A 19350-nucleotide genomic window follows, 5' to 3' on the forward strand; every position below is an offset into this window, starting at 1 on the left:
AAAACGCGGCCTCATGCTGGTTCGTGGGGCAGACACGCAGCTGCAGGCGTGCGGGGACCCCGCTCGAGACGCCGCGATGGGAAGCTGCGTGCGTGTGTGAGCGGGGAGGGTGGCCGGCGCCCCCACTGCCCCTCTGTTCCCCCTGCGGGTAGCAGGACCATCTTCAGACCCAAAGGGCAGCGACACGGGGTATCTCCAAAGCAGCAGGAACCGAAGCTCGGACTGGTGTGGGTTGCACTGGATGCCACCCAGAGGTCACGAGACAGAGGACGCCAGCAAGTGCTGGCTGTCGCACTGGGAACCAACCCGTGCTGTCCGCGATGATGGAGAACTGGAAAGTCTCGCTCCTTCCCCCGCCCAGCAGGATGATCAGGCTGCGCCAGCGTGCAGTCAGTCCTGATCAGCTCATGACCAGCATTAGATCGAGTCTGGCCTGTGCCCGATGCGTGTCATTTCCAAAGACCAACCTGGATTAACTATTCTTTGTGACCCAGAGAAGATGGTTTTTATCACTTTCCCCTAAAAGGAAAAAGGAAAAGAATCCGAAGGTCTGAGCATGCAGCCTCCGTTCGATCTGTTTAAACTGCTCCAGAACTTTTGGTTACAAAGTCAAGTGTCCTCAACACGCCCAGGCTGCAGTGGGCAGGGGGCTCCGGGTGGGAAGTGCGGCCGGGGCTTGCAGAACAAACGCCATTCTTCCACCGGGACTCTCGCAGCTGCGTCTCTTAGGTGTGTTCATTATCTGAAGACAGCCCACGCAGAACCACTAAGTGAAAGTAACCTCGAGATTAAAACATAGCTCAGGGGTGCCTGGGTGGCTCCGTGGGCTAAAGCCTCTGCCTTCAGCTCAGGTCATGATCTCAGGGTCCTGGGATCCAGCCCCATATTGGGGTCTCTGCTCGGCAGGGAGCCTGCTTCCCCCTTTCTCTCTGTCTGCCTCTGCCTCCTTGTGATCTCTGTCAAATAAATAAAATCTTTAAAAACACAAAACAATAAACATAGCTTAACCAGCAGCGCTTAGAATGTACAAATATTTCCATTATTTCCTTGCGTATGTCTGGGCAGGCGTCCCTTTCAGGCTACAAAACCAAAGCGAAACCACTGTAATGAACCAAGAAGTGAGGAAGGAAGGAAGGAAGCAGCAGGCCAGCTATGTTTCCGGCCCTTGTACCATTAACATCCTCGCCCTTGCCTCCCCCCATGACATTACTCACAAAACACGTGACATATTTACGTGAATTCATACTGTGTTACAGTCACACGGGCCACCTGCTTCCCAGAGGGCTCCAGACACCGACTCCAAGAACATCCCCTAACTCCCCTCAAAGGGCAGAAAAAGCCAAATCGGGATCACGAAAAGTCTCCGCGTGTGGGTCACCGGGCTTGGGAGTCGGCGTCCTCACAGCCCACTGGCTGGGGATCCTGACGACAGCAGCAGCAGGACGCGGTCACCATGCCTGTCGTCCTCGCTCAGAAGCACCCTCAGGACGCGGGGCAGTGGCCGAAGCACTGGAGGACGTCCGCGCGGCGAGCCAGCTGCCCAGCCAGGGCACCTGAGGCGTCCGGAGAGTCGCTCAGCCCGGACTGCAGCAGGAGCCTGACACAGGCCGCGTGCTGGCCGGCGCAGGCCAGGTGCAGGGCTGCGGGGACACAGAAGCCACACGGACTTGGAGCAGGACCCCGTAGCGGTGCCCGCCTGGCGAGTGGCTACAACCCCAAACCAATCCTCCTCCCACGTTTCTGCGATTCCTCCCTGTGCCCCTGCCTCTACGGGATCAGAGCATTTTCCTTTTTAACCTGACTGGGTTGGAAATGGCTTTTAAAATATCAACCAATGAGAGAATGTAAGAGATTTTTGTCTAAAGCAATGAAGCAGGTTCACGAAAAGGCAACTTTAAATGTCCCAGAAGCCATTTTAAAGGTTTGTGAATTCTCTGCGTCAGTAAAAACGTTGCCATGAATGAGAATGACATGATGAGCAAACGGACACTTGCTCCCCTTCGGGAATCAGGGCTCCAGGTTCCTGGTGCTGCAAAGCCTAGGATCCTGCATCCTGCAGACAGTCTCGTGTCCCTGGACGTAGGGACTGTCCTCGCAGCCTTGGACGGGGCTCCTGAGCATCGCAGATGCCTGTCAGGTGCCGTGGTGCACCCAACGTTTGCAGAGGCTTATTCTAACCCGAGTCTAAAGAATTAGCTCTGAAAAGCTTTCTGGGCCTCACGTTTAAGAAGTTATAGTGGGGCAGCTGGGCGGCTGAGCTGGTTATGCGTCTGCCTTCTGCCCTGGTCATGATCTCAGAGTCCTGGGATCGAGCCCCCCATTGGGCTCACTGCTCATTGGGGAATCTGCTCGGGATTCTCTCTCCCTCTGCACACTCCCACCACCTAAAATACATAAATAAATCTTGAAAAGAAATCATAGCGATTCTAGTTTTCAAACGCACTCCAAAGACAGACGGCCTCGGGAGAATCTGAACTAGGGGCCACTGAATCCACCAGCCAGTGCTTCCAGGCGCACACGTGGTCATGGTGCAAAATGGTCAGAACAGCAGCGACCAGCACAGGCCCCGCCACTGCCATGGCAACAGCGACATTTCCAGAGCTTCGCAAACGCACTGGTTCAAAGACGGGCTGCCGAGCTGCTAAGGGATCGCCTAAAGCCCGTGTGTTCCACAGCCAAGTCCCTGCGTCGTTCACATCCATCACTAGTCACTCCCCAGCCACACGGGACACGAAGCCATACCTGATCGCTTCCTTTCGTCTCTGGAGTTGATGTCGGCACCCAAGGACAGGAGCTCCTGGACTGTGCTCACGTGTCCTTCCTGAGGGTGAGATACACTTGTTATCCTGGGACGAGGACACCAACGAGCCCTTCAACACCAACTAATGCGTGTCATGTACTTTATGTAAAATACTCAGCTGCTACAATGGAATTTTCACAACTACAGGAAGACCCACATGGCTCTCAGGTTCAAGTGTAAACTGTTAAATCCAGATTTGGGGGACATGTGGTTATGAAAACGCAGAGGGTCTACTCTGTAGGCCAAATTACCGATGACCACAGTCAGCAGCAGACATCCCGAATCATACGGAACACGTGCTTCTAGAATCTCTCCCAGCAAACACGCTCTTTGCTGGAATTTCAAAGCAAAGATAAACAGGGAGACCGTGACCCATCCTGGGCACTCGTCACAACACACATCACAGCACGTGTCACCTGACAGGATTCCTGTCCAACCGGCCAGGCTGCGAGGACTGGAGAGACAGGGAATCACGGTTGGGATTCCCATCCATTCCCCCATGGCCTCTGCCAGGTGTGGGTCCCCTCATCTCTCCACTGCCTTCCTGCGGTACAGGAGAGTGCCACTCACAGGGAAATAACTATTCCTGCTGCTGGGAAAGCCAGTCGGGGCAGCCAGCCAGTGCGGCTGAAGATGACCCACCAAACACTCCTAACACTCCAAGCTGGGCTGTAAGCAGCGAGCGTCCGCGGCCGAAATGCTCCCTCCTGGAATCTAGTGTAAGGACAGAGCAGCAGGACTTTACGTGGGGGGATTCTTAGGGCTGCAAACAACGTTATTCCTGAATACGGAACAAGGGTGTGTGCAAACTAAAGCTGGCACATCACCCGGAGGGAAGGTCTTCCCGGGGAGACAAACCTTAGCGGCGAAATGCAGCGGCGTCAGGCGGCTGGGTATGGCCCTGGTGTCCACATCGGCGCCCAGCTCGGACACCAGGAAGCGGAGGGCCTCGTTCTGCCCGGTGACGGCTGCCCTGTGGATGGCCTGCATCCCCAGGGCATCCCGCATGGCCCAGCAAGCCTGGAGGGCCGGGGAGAGGAGGCCATGTGTGAGGAGCGGGACCTTCCAGTGGAGCCCCACAGTCTCTCTGGCCAATCAAGGAGGATGCCACGCTCCGGCCATGGCACCCTTGGCGGGCGGCCGGCAGTCACTCCTGCGGACCAGCAGCGTGCTGGGCCCTCCTCCTCCTAATTGCTCCCCGCACACCCCACGTGGGACCCTCGCAGGGGCCCCAGACAAGGATGTCTGCCTCCTCCTCGCCCACCGTGACACTGACCCCACGTTGGTGGTGCTCCCTGATCTGAGACCCACGGGAAGGGCCGTTTCTGTACCTTGTGCTGTTCGAGCAGCAGCCTGGCCACGGCCATGTGGCCGCACTGAATCGCGTCCATGAAGGGTGTGCAGCCGCACCTGTCCGCACGGTCGGCTCCGTACAGGCCCCTGCCGCAGGAACCCAAAGCGGCGGGTCAGACGGGTCCCCGCCGCACACACGCGCCACGGAGACCGGAGTGCGGTCCCTGGCTCCCAAACTCAGCCCCTCCTCGGACTTCCTCACCCCGCTTATGGGCATCGTCTCCCCCTCATGACCAGTCACCAAAATCTCAGCTCTGGGTCCACTTCTCCCGCCATGGCTCCTGCCTTACTAACCCTTCTCACGGCCACCAGACCACCATGGTTATGGCCAGTCCTCCCTGAAACCTTTATCACCCAATCACAGAGGAAAATCTAAACCCTCACAACCCAGGGTCAGGATAATGCGGCATCTACTCGTCTCCCCATGCTCCTCTGGGCCACCTGCCTCCTTCCCGGTCCTCCTCCTCCTCCCACCTCCTTCCCAGTCCTGCTTTTCCCACCTTCCCTGTCCTACCACCCACCTGCCCACCTTCATCTCCATCCTGCCTTTTTCTTTCCCTACCTGCTCCACTGTCCTATCCTTCCTGTTCCTCCCTGTCCTTTTTCCTACTTGAGCCTCCAGTGGGACCGCCTTCCGTTCCTGCCTTCTTCACAGTTACCCGTCCTGCCATCTCCTGCCATCTCGCCGGTCCTCCTCTCAGTCCCAACTCCACGTGGACCTACCTTCTTCCGTTCTACCTCCTGTGAGCCTATCTGTCCTACTTCCTTCTTGGTCCTGCCTCCTACCTGACCTACCTTCTGCCTTTCCTACCTCTCCTCTCTTCTTCTGTTCTTCCCTTCAGGGTCCTATCCATTGTACCTTCTGGGTCCCTCTTCCCACCTGTTCTACCTTTGTCATGGTCCTACCTCTCCCACCCTCTTTTTGCTCATTATCTTCTCCTCCAGCTTCCCAGCCTTTTGCTGTCTTTGCATGTGCTGATCCTCTCTGCTTGGAGCACTGTCCCCCCCCCTTTTTAAAAAGATTTATTTATTTGACAGAGAGAGAGAGAGATCACAAGTAGGCAGAGAGGCAGGCAGAGAGACAGGAAGAGAGAGAGGAAGAAGCAGGCTCCCTACTGAGCAGAGAGCCCAATGTGGGGCTCGATCCCAGGACCCTGGGATCATGACCTGAGCCGAAGGCAGAGGCTTAACCCACTGAGCTACCCAGGGGCCCCTGGTTCTCCCTTCTTCACTTCAATTACAGCTTTCATATGACCTCATGGAGGCCTGTCTTCTCTCCACCCACATTAGGACCTTTGCTACCTCACAGCACTGCGTGAAGTCCTGTTCTCTTCTTACTACTCAGTATCTGCTCAGATAATCTCTTCTGCTCTCGTGAGTTCAGTCGTCATTTCTAGGTCCATGATGTCCTATGTTTCTAGGTCCATTTGCTTCTCAGCTCATACCCCTCCCATGGGCTCTGGATCTTGTCTGCAGCTGGGCACTCGACATCTCTAGGTGGGGCCTCGCAGGTACACGCAACTCATCACATCAAAAAGTGAAATTATCATCCTCCCAGCAAACCTGCTCCTCCTCCAGTGCTCTCTGTCCCAGCAAATGGCACCAGCACCATCACTAGTTGCTCAGCGAGAAGCCTGTCATCCTTGATGACTCTTCCCTCATTCCCGTGATCAAATGATTCACCTGAATCCACTGATTCCATTTCTTAAAGACTCCGCGGCCTTCTCTTCACCCCTACAGTCGGTGTCTTAGCCCAGCTACCGTCATGTCTCTCCTGGTGAACTGCAGCGGCCTCCCGACGTTCACGACACCCACTCCTGCTCCCCCCCAATCTACTCTCTCTTTTCCAACCCGAGGATCTCTGAAAAATGCAAAGTTCTTATTACTGTCCGCCCTCCACTCTGCTTAAAACCCTTCCGTGGCACAGTGTATTCTCAACAAAATCTCCAGTCCTCGCATCATCCGGGTCCGCCCTCTGTCAGCCTTTGCTCACGGCGCCCTGTTCATCCTGTTGCTCCGGAGGCGCCCGCACACGCGGACCTTCAGTTTGCTACAGCACAGGCTTTCCCTTGGCTCCGAGCATTCACAGGGACTGTCACCTCTGTCTGGAATGGGGCCCTGCCTCCCCCTTCAGATCATAGCTTGACTATTCCAGGGGCCAAGATTCCTCCCTCCCAGTCAAGTTGGGTCATCCTGGCACATGTTCCTGGAGGGAGCCCGTGACTCCTTGTTCTCCTCGGGCTTGCAGGGTGTGAACGCTGACTCCCGTCTGCCAGTGTGCGAGCTCCACGAGGGGACCCGTGCCGGCCAGCCTCTTTTGTGGCCTGTGCATCCGGCACAGTGCTTAGTGGGGCTGAGGCTCTGAGCATATGAAAACTGGCCGAATTACATGGGTGATTTTTTCTTGTCTCATGTTACTCAGCGATATTTGTTTTATATTCTTTGAGTTATGTCCTTTGTTCATCTCTCTTTGGGTACTTGAGTTTCTTTCTGAGCTATTTTTCTGAGCTTTTCCTGTAGCATCGACATTAACTGTCACAATTAGTGAATCCTTTCGTCCATTTGTTGTTTTGTTCTTACCTCTGGAGAAGCACCTTCACCGCGTCTAAACAGCCATGCATCGCTGGGAGAAGAGAGCGGAGAGTCAGAGCGTTCAGAGCGTTCATAAAACTTCTCTTTCCTCCTCTCTCTGCCTCAGCCTTTTAGCTAGGACTTATGGGAAACAGTAATTAAATCAGGGACACTGTTACCATCCTAGAAAAATAAAAATTTAGCTAGGTAACTGGTAACGATGATGTTTTCACTTAACAGGCACTTAGCCAACACTCAACTATCTTGTCTTTGTGAGCACGTCCATGGCGAATTCTCAGTCCTAAACTCTCCTCCATGGTTGTGCTGCAAATCCTTAGGGCTGGTCAGTTTTTGCCCAGGAAATGTACAACATATTAATAATGATCCATGACAAAATAAGGAGGAATGTAATTCTCCTACTAAAGAGAACGACACTCAGTAATAAAGATTTCAACTATCTGTTCTCCACTCTCTTCTGTGAATGGCTAGGGGCTGGTTGTTTCTAGGGGAACTGGTCAAACTACTCGTAGCAGAGAAAAGTTCTTCTACTCACCCATCAAGATTTAAAAAGAATTCCTTGGTCCCTAACTGCTCCCTGGAGCTACAATATTTCCTAAACTGTATCATGTCACAGGTAGTGATGCTTTGAGAAACCAAGGCCCTGTACTCTAATTCAACGTACTATCCAGAAGGCTACAGATCACTTTTTATACTTCTTGACCTGGCCTCCTGAGGTCTTTATCTGTGTTGTCTTCCATCACAGCACTTTCTGCTTTCCACTAATTTAAAACGATTTATGACTAGATAAATCAGATTTAAGGATAAATAGTTGTATCCCACATTTTTATTGACATCATCACTACATAAGTCAAAGACACTCAGGCAGGTACTCAATTACAAGTTCCTAGATTTATTTAAATGGAGTAGCACTGTGGTAGGTATCGGTGAAGATACAGGGAAAGACTGCCTCTTTTCCTCCTGCGGGCAACAGTGACAACGTAAACGTGATCCTGGAAAGAGCCACACCTGTTTGTTCTGCGCTCAGTGTGTGTCAAGGGACTTGGATACACCGTGCTCCGTAACCTGTACAGCGACCCTGTGGCGCGGCACCACTGTCATCACTATTTTGGGGATGAGGACATTTGCTTAAGAGACTCAGTCCCTTGCCCAAGGTCAAAGACAGTGAAGAACAGAATGAGCTTTCCAACAAATCGGGGCGGACAGGACAGAGACACACGAATACGAGAAAGAAGAGCATGTATGGGCCACGTTCCATCAGCCGCAGGAGCAAACTCTGCGCCGAAATACCCCAAAGCTGCTCTTATTCCTGGCCCGCGAGTTCGCAGACCCCTGCAGCCCTGTGGGTGCCCCTAACTAGAAGGCGTTCTGCGGGCTCGGGGGAGCGGCCTGCGCACCTGTGCCTGCGCCCCTGCAGCGCTCCCGGCCATACCTGCCGTGTGCAGCGGCGTTCTCCCGATTTTGCTCTCCGTCTCCCAGGCGGTGGGGCACACGGAGAGCAGGTACTGGAGGATCAGAGGGTCGCCTTCTCGGCTAGCAATGTGGAGACTGTTCCAGCCATCTTTGTTCTTCAGAAGTGGGTTGGCGCCATGTTCCACGAGGTCCTGGATCACCTCCAGATTCTTCCTTGTGCAGGCCATCATCAAAGGAGTCCTGAGGCCAATCAGGAGAAACTGTCAGACGGAAGGGCAGCTGAGACATTATGAGTGCGCGGCTGGGTGTTCAGAAAGGCACACGCCCTTGGCAGAGGTGGAAAACCTAGAGGACTCAGGGGTCTGAGAAGCAGCAAATCTGCGTGGAGTGGCAACTTTTCTGGCCACCATGAGGCTCTGGGAGAAATAAGAAAGGGAAAGAGATTAGGATGTAGGTGTGCCTGCAGGAGGGCATTACTGAGGAGGCGAACCTGCTTCCAGACCAGTTTAAACGATGGGACCAAATTGAGACAGAGACAATCTGAGTTAATGAAAACCATGGACAGTTTGTCCTGAATAATACATGTTTTAAAGATTTTATTTATTTATTTGGGAGAAAGAGAGAGCAGGCACAAGCAGAAGGAGGGGTAGAGGGAGAAGCAGGCTCCCCACTGAGCAGGGAGCCCGAGGTGGGGCTCTATTCAAGGACCCTGGGAACATGACCTGAGGGGAAGGCAGACGCTTCACCGGCTGAGCCCCCAGGCGCCCCGTCTTGAATAATATTTGTGTAAAAGGTACTCTGCTGCACTTACTCCATTCACTTTAATCAGTAATTGTTTATTAGTTAAAGTGTGCTGAAAAAAGGCTACAAAAGAACATTTGATACAGTGCCTACCCTCGAGGAGCATACTTTGGAGACACAAATGGAACAGTGTGATTATAATGAGTTTCTGAACTGTCTTGTGTCCACAATTATGGGAATAAACTACATTAATAACAAGGAAAGTGGCTCTAGCCTTCCTTTTTTCATAAATGATCTTGGGTGAGACATTTCTATACCATGAGCTTCTGGTTTCTCATCTGCAAAACATGGGAGACATAACTCCCAGAAAGCAAGGGCAGGTTTTATTTACCTCCTGATTCCTGGGGTTAGGACCTGTGTCAGGCACACAGCAGGAACTCACTATACCTAGGAGACCCCACAGGCCGCATCTAGGATCTGTCTTCTAAGATTTCTATGATATTAACTAATTACCAATATTTTTGGTGGGGGGATGTAGTAAGGAGAGTGAATGCGAAATTAAGAGGGAGGAACCCAGATAAATGAAGGCTGGAATCTTCCAGAAGGACTTCACAGAGGGAATAAATCCTGAGCAAGGCAGGATGGTTAAAAAAACAGGGAAGGTATTGCAGAAAGCCAGAAAGGTGAGAACAGGCAAAAATATCTCACCACGGGGCGCCTGGGTGGCTCAGTGGGTTAAGCCTCTGCCTTCCGCTCAGGTCATGATCTCAGGGTCCTGGGATTGAGCCCCACATCCGGCTCTCTGCTCAGCAGGGAGCCTGACCCCCCCCCCCCGCCCCGCCTACCTCTCTGCCTACTTGTGATCTCTCTCTCTGTCAAATAAATAAATAAAATCTTTAAAAAAAAAAAAACAACTCAATTACACTGCAATTACACCTCCCACATGCATACTCCAATGAATGTTGCCTCTTTTAATGGTTTTTTGCAGAGGCCAGTCCCCTAGCCACAGAATTGTTCTGAGCCAGGTATGAGGTCTTATGTCTGTTGGAATGGTCTTTAGACTAGTTCACCAGCAGCAGAAGAAAACCAGTCTTGTGCTCAATCAAGCGGGCTGACCCCCCATTTCCAGCAGGCAAGACAGCACATTACTTAACTATCTGTGTAGCCACTGGGGTTCATAGTGACATCAGATCAGAAATCACCAGCAGGGGGCGCCTGGGTGGCTCAGTGGGTTAAGCCGCTGCCTTCAGCTCAGGTCATGATCTCAGGGTCCTGGAATCGAGTCCCGCCTCCGGCTCTCTGCTCGGCAGGGAGCCTGCTTCCCTCTCTCTCTCTCTCTGCCTGCCTCTTCATCTACTTGTGATCTCTCTCTGTCAAATAAATAAATAAAATCTTAAAAAAAAAAAAAAGAAATCACCTGCAGGCAGGAACTTCATTACATTATGACTCTTAGGATGTCATCACTTCCAGGAGCCCCACACAGTGGTACTGTCTCCCAAGTGACATCATGTCTCAACAAAAGTCTAACAAAGTGCAGTTGGTTTGCATGATGGTAACCGCGGAACGTCTCGTCTGTGGACCTGCTCACGCAAGGCTATCCGTGAGATAAAACCACACACATGTCCTGGAAGCGGTAAAATACACGGGTTGTGGCGATGTCGGTTCCTTCGTCTTGGTACTGCACTGTAGAGGTGTGAGACGGTAACTTTGGGGGAGACTGAGGGAGGGGCACACGGGGCTTCCCTGAACATTTCTTCGCAACCTTCTCTGAGCCTCTGCTCCAGAGGGACAAGTGAGAACAACGCTACTGGCAGAGTCATGACCCAGCCCTGCGCGGCTCGCTGCAGGCAGCCCAGACTATTCACGGTGCGATCGCGTTCCAGACTGTTCCGTAAAGGGAAAGAAAGGGTTTCGAACAGGACTGGGAACAGTTAACCCCGCAAGGGTACCCCGCTGTTCGCAGAGGCTGATCTGTCCTCCAGGGCGAGGTTCAGACGCTCCGGTGTCAAGGCGGAAAAGTCCACGGGGATCCGTGACTCTGCGGGGAACGTGGGGGGGGGGTCTTTGGGGAACCCGGCCACCTACCAGTCGGCTTTCTTGAGGCAGTCGACCGCGGCTCCTCTGCCCAGCAGGTAGAGCACGCAGTCCCGGTGGCCCTGCGAGGCGGCCTCATGCAGCGGCCGCTTGTAGTCTCGGTTGGCGGCCTCGATGTCCATGTCCCAGGTCTCGACCAGATAGGCCAGCACGTCCCGGTGCCCGTGGCGGGCGGCGCAGTGCAGGAGGGTGTCCCCGGCGGGCCCCGCGCAGCCCGCGCGCCCGGCTCCCCGCAGCTCCTGCCGCAGGGCGCACAGCCGGCCTTCCTGCACCAGCCGGTGCAGCCGCCGCGGGTCCCCGCGCGCAGCCATGGGCGCCGGCGCGGGTGTGGGGGACGGGGGCGTGCGGGCCGCCAGCCCTGCCCCCCGCGGTCCCCGGGACGCCCCGACCCCAGCGGCCCCGTACGGGGGCGGCCCTCCAGCGGACGACTGGCCTCGCGGGGCGGACCCGGCCGTGCTCACGCGCCCCAGGCTCGTTCGCCGGCGGCCGCCCGCCCGGGCTGCATCTGGGGGCACCACACCAGGGGTGAGGGGTGCTGCCGCCCGGCCTGCCCGGGGCCGCGTCCGCTCCGCGCAGCGGCACGATCCGCCCGGCCCCGACAGACTCCCGCCGCGAGAAGGACGAGGAGGAGGGGGAGCCGGCGCCGGGCGGCACCCGAGAGGGGCCGGGACCGCCGCCCTCAAGTCTCGGGCAGCCGCCGGCCCTCAGGGAGGGGGTGGGGCCCCGCGCGTCCCCACCCTCTGCCCCTCCCCCGCCCAACCTCCGCCGGCCCCCTCCGCCCCTCCGCGACCCCTCCTCCGGTCCGCGGGAGCTCGGAGGAACTCTGGGAAAGTTTCCACTCGCCTCCTCGGCCCCAGCGGAAGCACGGGCGGGGCGGGGCCCGCTGGCGGTAGCCGCGCCCCCTGGGCGCGCGCGCTCCTATTGGTCGCTGAAGCAGTCCGTCAGCACGCCCCCTCCGCGTGCCGTTCCGATTGGACGTGCGAGCAGTCCGTCTGCCCTGGCGGCGGGCTCTTCCCGGGGCTGCGGCTAGGGCGGAGCTGGCGGAGGAAGCCCGCGGCCTGCTCCGGCTGGCGCTGCCCTGGGGACGCTGGGACTGGGAGGCCGGGCAGCCCGGGCCCTGCGGCGGCGGCGGCGGCGGTGGCGGCGGCGGCGGCGGCGGCGGCGGAGGGAGGCCGGGTTCGGAGCGCCATAGTGCGTGAGGCCGCGGACGTGGCAGGGAGCGCGCGGGCGGGGCCCTGCCGTGTGGACACTTAAGCTCTTGGTGTCCTGAGCGGGGGTCCGGCCTCGCGGGGTGGGAGCAGGTCCGCTGGGGGCGTGAGGGCCCGGGGCGAGCGCAGCGGTGCAGGAGTTCGGGTCCGCCGCGGGCGGCCGGGCGGGAGGGGCTCGGCGGGGCGTGCACGAAGGAGGGCGGGGGGCGCCCCCACACTGCGTCCTGCGGCGGGGGAAGCGGGGAGCGGGTCGTTCCCCGTCGGTTGCAGAAGGAGGCACGGAGGACGTGGCCTCCGTGGCTGACAAGCCGGCATTTCCTTTTCTACCCTGGTGTTTTGACCTTGGGCGAGTCATTTGATCGTGTCCTCTTCCGACTCCCTCATCGGAGTCCCCCTTCTCTGACTATTAAGAAAATCAGGGTGATGTGGGAAGGCCTTGAGCTTGGCTTGTGCAGAGAATGTTGAGGTCTCAGCAAGCTGAATGGGGTGATGGGAGGGACTAAGGCAGGTGCTGAATTCTTAGCCAGGTGTCACCGGGTGCGAGTCGTTCAGACCTCCTGGTGTTTTCAGTCCCAAAGTTGCTACTGTTGACCAGGCCGGGAAGCAGTTGGGTTTTACATTTTGTGTTGCGCTGTATGGTTTACAGAGTCGTTCATTAATCTGCAAACAGCCCTGCGAGGCATCATTACCGGCAGGGAAATGGATGCCTCAAGAAGTTAGTGATTTTCCCGTGGAGCTAGAGGTAATAGAGTCCTCTGGAACAAAGGACGGTGGCACCTAGTGAGTGCCTGCTGGGGTCTGGCACTGCGCTCCCATAAATTAAGGGAGATAAAAGGAAAGGAGGCCTCTGGTGTGGACCCATGCAAACAAGCTCATTTCACTAATGAGCAGACTGAATTTGGCTAATTTACTGATTAATACAGGTAGGCACTGGAGACAGAAGTGGGTCCAATATCAGCTTTGCCCGAATTATTGTTCCATTATATCTTGCCACTTCAGTGAAGGGTAGGCATAAAAGTATTTTGAAATGCATAGTTTTAGAACATGCCCAACATTGCTCTTACTGTGGCTGTTCGTTTGGTGCCAGTGGAAGCTGAGCATTTTGTAACTTTTTTTTTTTTTTTTTTTTTTTTTTTGCTGCTCATGCCCCCCAGCCCCATCCTAATTACAAAAGACCCCACCTTTTTTTGCCTTATGTCTCCAGTTCCCCTGTTTTTAAAAAGAAAATGGGGACACATGAGTGCACGATAAGGATATTTCAAATCCAGATGATTGGTTACTTACCTGGTACCCTCAGTGAAAATCCTCTCCCGTGTTCTTTAGGAACTTCTGTATCCCCTTTTAGATAACTAGATGATAACGTATACGCGTCTGACCATGGCCCTTGTGGTTTTTCTAGATCAAAAGCTTGGTGTGGAGGGGAGGAATCTGTACAGTGAGCTGACAGATGGAGCTTTGCTTGGGTCTTGCTGATTTCCCAGTTGGGCTGCCTCTTTCTTTTCTGCAGGCTTTTGGAATTTGTGGTCTGCCGTTTAGTGTCTCGTGGCTCGTGTAGTCAGTATTGGCATTGGGATTTGCTACGTGGCTGTGTTCTCTCCTTTCTCATACGCTGTATGTTGTGTTCCTGTAGCATTCAGCTACGGTCGTTGGTGTCCTGATTGTTGGTGTGTTTAGTGGTCTGTGAGTGTGTGAACACTATTGGTATTGGTCATAGAACTGTGAGTTCAGTTTTGCTGCCGTCATCTTTTCTCTGCTTATCATATCCCTCTACCCTTCGTAGGTGGATTTTATTTGAAAACTGAATTGGAGTCTGTCTTTGCCCTTCTGGCTTGGAAATCACTGGCTCCTAGAAATTTATTCCCCAGCATCTTACATCTTACAGCCTCAGCTGTCACTCATGTGCCTTTTGAGGACCAGTCTCCTATTTCAAAGTTCTTCCTGGAGCTTAACCCGGCATCCCACAGATAAATTTAAAATGAAGCAAAACAAACAACTGCTTTCAAAACAGGGAAACGTTCATCTTCCCCTTCCAGGAAAAAGCAAGTAGAACAAAAACGCTGTCTCTCTTTGACTCCTTAATGTGGTTAGTGACGTGACCTCTGGGTTCCCGCAAGAAATGTCACTTACCTTTGTCACTCCTCTTCATCGTTCTTTTCAGTCTTGTTGAAGAAGATGTGTTGATCTTCCTGTTCCCCTTCTCTCTATTTCTGCTGCTGCTGCGGCTCTCAGGCCTTTCCCAACTCTTGTTTTGGTCCGGGAAGTGACTTTTCTGTCTGATCTTCCTCGCGACCTCTGCGTCCACCCATCCCCTACCCAGCTCCCAGGAAGACCGCTGCGGAGTGTGAGTCTGACTCCTGTGTTAATGCTGCTGGTAAGCTAGGTGATGCCCCGAGTCACCTACATGGTAAAGCCCACAATGTCTTTAGTGCTCTATTTAAGGACCTTTACAATCTGTGCCTTCAGATTCCTTTTCCAGCCTTGTCCCTGATCTGTGAACCTCTTGTTCTAATGAAATTTGACTTTCCACTGCACCAATGCTGTGCTAGTCCTCTGTGTTTTGTACTTAGTGTTTCTTTTGCCTTACTGAACCCTGTTTGTCTTCTGAGGCTAAACTCTTCATGAAGTCTTTTTCAACGTCCCTAATCTATTGCCTTTACTCTCAGCACTTTCTGTGTGCATCTGTGTAGCACATAGATTGCCTGATGTTTGGTGATTTGTGATTGTTTTGCTTGCCGCCACATGGGCAGGCAAAATCTTTGCCGTTTGGTGTGCGAGTGAGTGTTCAGCATATGACACCAGAGATACCAAGAGAGGAAGCCCTCATGGTGTTTATAATGAATCTACGATATTGTAACAACTTAAAAGTGGAATGTGGAATTGACAGAGGGACAAGCCTTTCAAATATATAAAAATATGCTCTAGGTTGTAAGTAACATTTTCTTGTTTTTCCTTTCTTTTCACCATTCTTATCCTTGTGAGAAGCCCGCATCTCCGTCCTTGTGTGCTCTAAGCGAATGCTGTGTCTTCGGGAGGAGCGGGCGTTTGCAGGGGTGAGACGATCTGAGGAAGATCAGGCCTGCGAAGCTAGGCCTTTGGGGTTTCTAGACAAGCAGGATGTGGCCGTGGGAGGCACCTCCATCAAGGGAGCTGGAACCACAGCGTCTTTGTTCTGTGTTTATTTCTTGCAGTGCTAATGGGGACGCGATATTTTGAAGTTTTTCCATTTTGAGCTCACTGGAGTTAGTGATGATTTTCCTCGCGGTGACGGTTTCGAAATACTCGCTTGTCATTAAGTCTTCGGTTATGACATTTCACAGCGATGAGAAAAAGTGACCTAGAAATTAAGCCTGACGTTTTCAGAGGCTGCGTTAAAGCTTTCTGGATATGGGAGGCGGAATGTTCCAGGAGAAAGAACTCTGCCTGTGGGGAGTCAGAAACGCTGAGTGCCGTCGCCCCCAAGCAGACCTCCGATGAGCTGCGGTTCTAGCGTGGCCCAGTCGTGGGATCCAGTAGGTTCCAGGGAGGGTGTGTGCAGGAGCTCCTGGAGCCATGAGGCACTAAGGAGCTGTCAGGTCGTGTAGGGTTTCGAGGCCAAGGAAGAACCCAGCTTCTGTGGAGGGAAGCGGGGGGGGCGGTGTGGCGCTCACTTGTCCGTCTGATCACCAGTGACCCACGGAGCCGAGTGTGTTGGGTGCTGGGCTGAGTGAGTCCCTCACTCCTGCCTCCTGCCCGGTGACAGAGCTTTCAGTCCAGAGTGGAAGACATGTGAATGCCCACACAGACAGTTGACGATAATATAATAACATTAAAATACGCTCTAGTAATGTAATTTGCATATGGTGCATACTGAATACATAGTTTTGCAGGTAATTATTACAAGCATCTCAGAGCCAGGCAGGGCGGTTTTGTTACCGCAGAGGGCTTCCCGGCTTGAGTGAATACTTTCTGCAGGGCTAAAGTTGGGAAATAACACACTAACTGGTTAAACTGGGCCCTTAGGTCTTATGGCCTGTGAAGCACCTGGATCCTTGCGGTGTTGGACCACATTGCCCCGCACTGCTGTCTCCATAGGAAACCCAAGAGGGAAAGTGCCCACTCGTCCGTCTTCGCAGAGCCCCTCCGAGAAAAGTGGGAGGCTTGTGGGGAACTAACAAGATGAGGTTAGGTGACTCAGTAAGTAAGTTAGCAAAACTGCCCTCTGAGGTTCTCACTAGGAGCAGTCTGTCTGGTCAGGTACTTTGTCCTAGACAATTACCTTGATTTCTTTCTTTCTTTTCTTCTTCTTCTTTTTTTTTTTTTTTTAAGATTTTATTTATTTATTTGACAGAGAGCGAGAGCGCGAGCACAAGCAGGCGGAATGGCAGGCGGGGGGAGAGGCAGACCCCCAGCTGAGCTGGGAACCTGTTGGGGTCCTCATCCCAGGACCCTGGGATCATGACCTGAGTCAAAGGAAGATGCTTAACGGACTGAGCCCCCCAGGCGCCCCAATTTCTTTTTTTTTTTTTTTTAAGCAGTTACTTAACAGTCTTTCCGTCTGGGAACTGTACATACTTAGTGTCTCCATCCTGTCCTCTTAGGTCTGTAACCTGTAAGTTTTAGAGGACGTTTCGTTAGAGATTCCGACTAGCAATGATAGGGGAAGAGAGACATTTACTTGGTACCAATTTCCAGTGATCCTGGAATGCTTAGAGAAGGCTTGGCTATAGTAGCAGATAGATCCAAACATGTAATGACCATCAAAGTTCATGTCTCCACTTCAGGACAATCTAAGGTGGTTCTAGGTTGTGTGTGTGTGTGTGTGTGTGTGTGTGTGTGTGTGTGTTGGAGAGTAAGGGGGAGTGACCCTCTTTGAAGCAGTAATCCAAGGACCCAAGCGGCTGGAGGTGCTTCCGTTTTGAACGTGGGGCCTCTAAGGATGCCCTGGGGGGTCAAGTTCCCCATTAACTGGAAGGGGGTCAGAGGATGGAGGAACAAGCCCGGGAGGATTTGTGGGCCAGGCCTAAAGCGGCAGCCATCCGTTTGTTTGCATGCCACTGGCTCGAGCTCCGTCAGTGACCTCCTAATTCCTCAGGCCAGAGACAGGTAGGCCTGCTGTGTGCTGCAGAAAAGGAGAAACACTGTCTTTGCCACAAAACCCAGAGTGCTCCGTTTCATTTTCTGTGACTTGTTTTGTAAGTTGTTTTGCAGTAATGATTCTGGAATGAAGCTGACTGACGAGAACAGAGTCAAGGAATCCTAACTGTGCTTCTCACTCAACCGGTGCCTCAGGCTCTGTGACTTGCAAAGTGTTATCTTAAGAGCTTTGGGGGATAAGGTGGTGAGACACATTCCCAGCCTTCTAGGGCCTTCTGGTCCAGGAGCGCTTGAGAACAGCTGTAGCTCAGGGGAGGCCTGGGCCCGAGGGCCTGCTGAGGCAGGGGTGGCCTGGAGGCCAATGACCAATGACGGCCGGTCATCGGCTGGTCATCGAGGGGAAGACTCGATGATGCGTTACAGGTAATGATCACTGCAGGCGATCACCGTTTGAAGTCAGACAGGGTGGGAACCTGAGGCTCTGCTGGGCTGCTGAGCTGTGGGTTCTTGAAAGGGGGCCCAGCAGAGCAGGGGTCACAGAGACGTCCTGCTGTGAGAAAGCCCTCACGGGGAAAGCAGTGTGATAATGGGCACAGTTCTGCTTGACCAAATGGCTTTCATGCGTCCTCAGTTTTTTCCAGTCCTGACACGTGAGGGGGATGACACATTTCTGTTAGTCACTGTGCGACAGTCTCTTAGAGGGTACAGAACACCCGCGTGGGTACAGAGGACATTCACGCCTCTGGGCCTCACGCAGCTCAGAAAGCGCACGAGGGACCCTGATCTCTTGCCGTCCCTTTCACCGCACGCTGACCACGGAGCCCGCTTCCCCTTTGCTCCCGAAGGGATCCCGAGAGCTTCCAGCGGCGACAGACGTTCCCCATGAGACTCCGTGCACTTGGCATTTAGGGGAGGGAGGGATGCTGCGTGGTCCAGTTGACTGGGGAGGAGGACGTCGCATTTGCGCATCTTTGTTTTGATGACATTACACTTGAACTGTTGGTTTAAAAGTATGTTCATGAGAGTAGAAGGGTGGTTAGCATTTTGCTGTACTATTTTTTTTTAATTTCACCGGAACATTCATGCTGTTAAGATAAAACTCATGCACCTTCAAGGAAACACCGAGCCTGGTGGGGTGGACATGTCGTTCTGACAGCGTAGCCCGGCGGTTCTCTCAGCCTCGATATGGATGTCATGAAGTATCTTCACCTGTATCGTCTCATTTGAGCCTCAGCTGTCCTGTGAATTCAGTGTGGTGGGTTATGGTCTTCCCCATCTTTAATGATAAGGGAATCAAGGCTTTAAGTGTTGAATACACCTGTCGAGCAGAGAACGAATGGAACCACAGTTCCGTGATTTGTGTGACTCCGGAGGCAGACGGACATAGGGCTCTGGCTCCCAGTTGAGTGCACGAAGCACTTCATCTCTCAGAGGTCTGAGACTCAGATAAAATGCAGTCTAGTTTTTCTGATCTCTTGCTGAAGTCGGAAAAGTAATTTTTGATATGGAAATCCAATGAAAGTGGTAGCTCTGCCTCCCAGGTCAGCAGTCACAGGTGGCTGAGGTGACACCACTTCAGGCGACAATACCCAGAAGCCAGATTGCTCAGCCTGGGGGCCCCTCCTCCTTCCGCCCTTACCTTAGCTTGTTCCGCGATGGCTGCATGCTGGAATCCGTGGGAATTTACTCAAACACTCTGGAAGCCCAGTACTGTGTTCCGCACACTCCTGTTATGCCTTTCTTCTGCTCTTGTGTCTTTGTAAGATTTCTGCAAACATTGCATCTTCTCAACAGAGATTTAAGATTCTGATGTATTTTGCAAAATAAATATGTAAGGAAGAGCCTACTCTGTCCATATAATTACTTTTCCAAAAATAATTCCTTTGGGCTGTTTTTGATGTTCTCTCTCTTGTGGTCTGCCCTTGCCGGTTCCCTGTGAAAGTTCTACAGCAAATTCCTAGCAATCTGGAGCTTAGGGTCCTGTGCCACCCAGCCTAACCACGCTCCCTGCTCTCTTCTCATCCTTCTCCTCTCTTAGTGTTGGCTCCGCAGGTGCCATGTGTCCAGTACTGTGCTGTG

The 19350-nt window shown here is 53.4% G+C and overlaps 2 protein-coding genes across 2 annotated transcripts in view; one reads left to right on the plus strand and one right to left on the minus strand.

The window, feature by feature from the left end:
• Window positions 1-950: 950 nt before the first annotated feature.
• On the minus strand, window positions 951-11698 carry LOC111158634 (ankyrin repeat domain 16). Its single transcript, XM_022520799.1, has 7 exons — window positions 10982-11698; window positions 8175-8395; window positions 6734-6776; window positions 4132-4240; window positions 3659-3820; window positions 2743-2821; window positions 951-1640 (listed from the first exon to the last, which is right to left on the minus strand). Exons 1-7 carry the CDS (start codon window positions 11299-11301, stop codon window positions 1483-1485), a joined length of 1092 nt encoding a protein of 363 aa, XP_022376507.1. The 5' UTR covers window positions 11302-11698; the 3' UTR covers window positions 951-1482.
• Window positions 11699-12144: 446 nt separating this feature from the next.
• LOC111158603 (F-box protein, helicase, 18) overlaps window positions 12145-19350 on the plus strand; it is a 49071-nt gene continuing 41865 nt past the window's right edge. The window contains exon 1 of the mRNA XM_022520739.1: window positions 12145-12181. Coding sequence (XP_022376447.1) covers window position 12181 — 1 coding nt within the window. The 5' untranslated portion in view covers window positions 12145-12180. The remainder of the gene's footprint in view (window positions 12182-19350) is intronic.

The sequence above is a fragment of the Enhydra lutris genome, unplaced genomic scaffold (assembly GCF_002288905.1).
Source record: "Enhydra lutris kenyoni isolate GAN:26980312 unplaced genomic scaffold, ASM228890v2 scaffoldscaffold61, whole genome shotgun sequence".
NCBI lineage: Eukaryota > Metazoa > Chordata > Mammalia > Carnivora > Mustelidae > Enhydra > Enhydra lutris.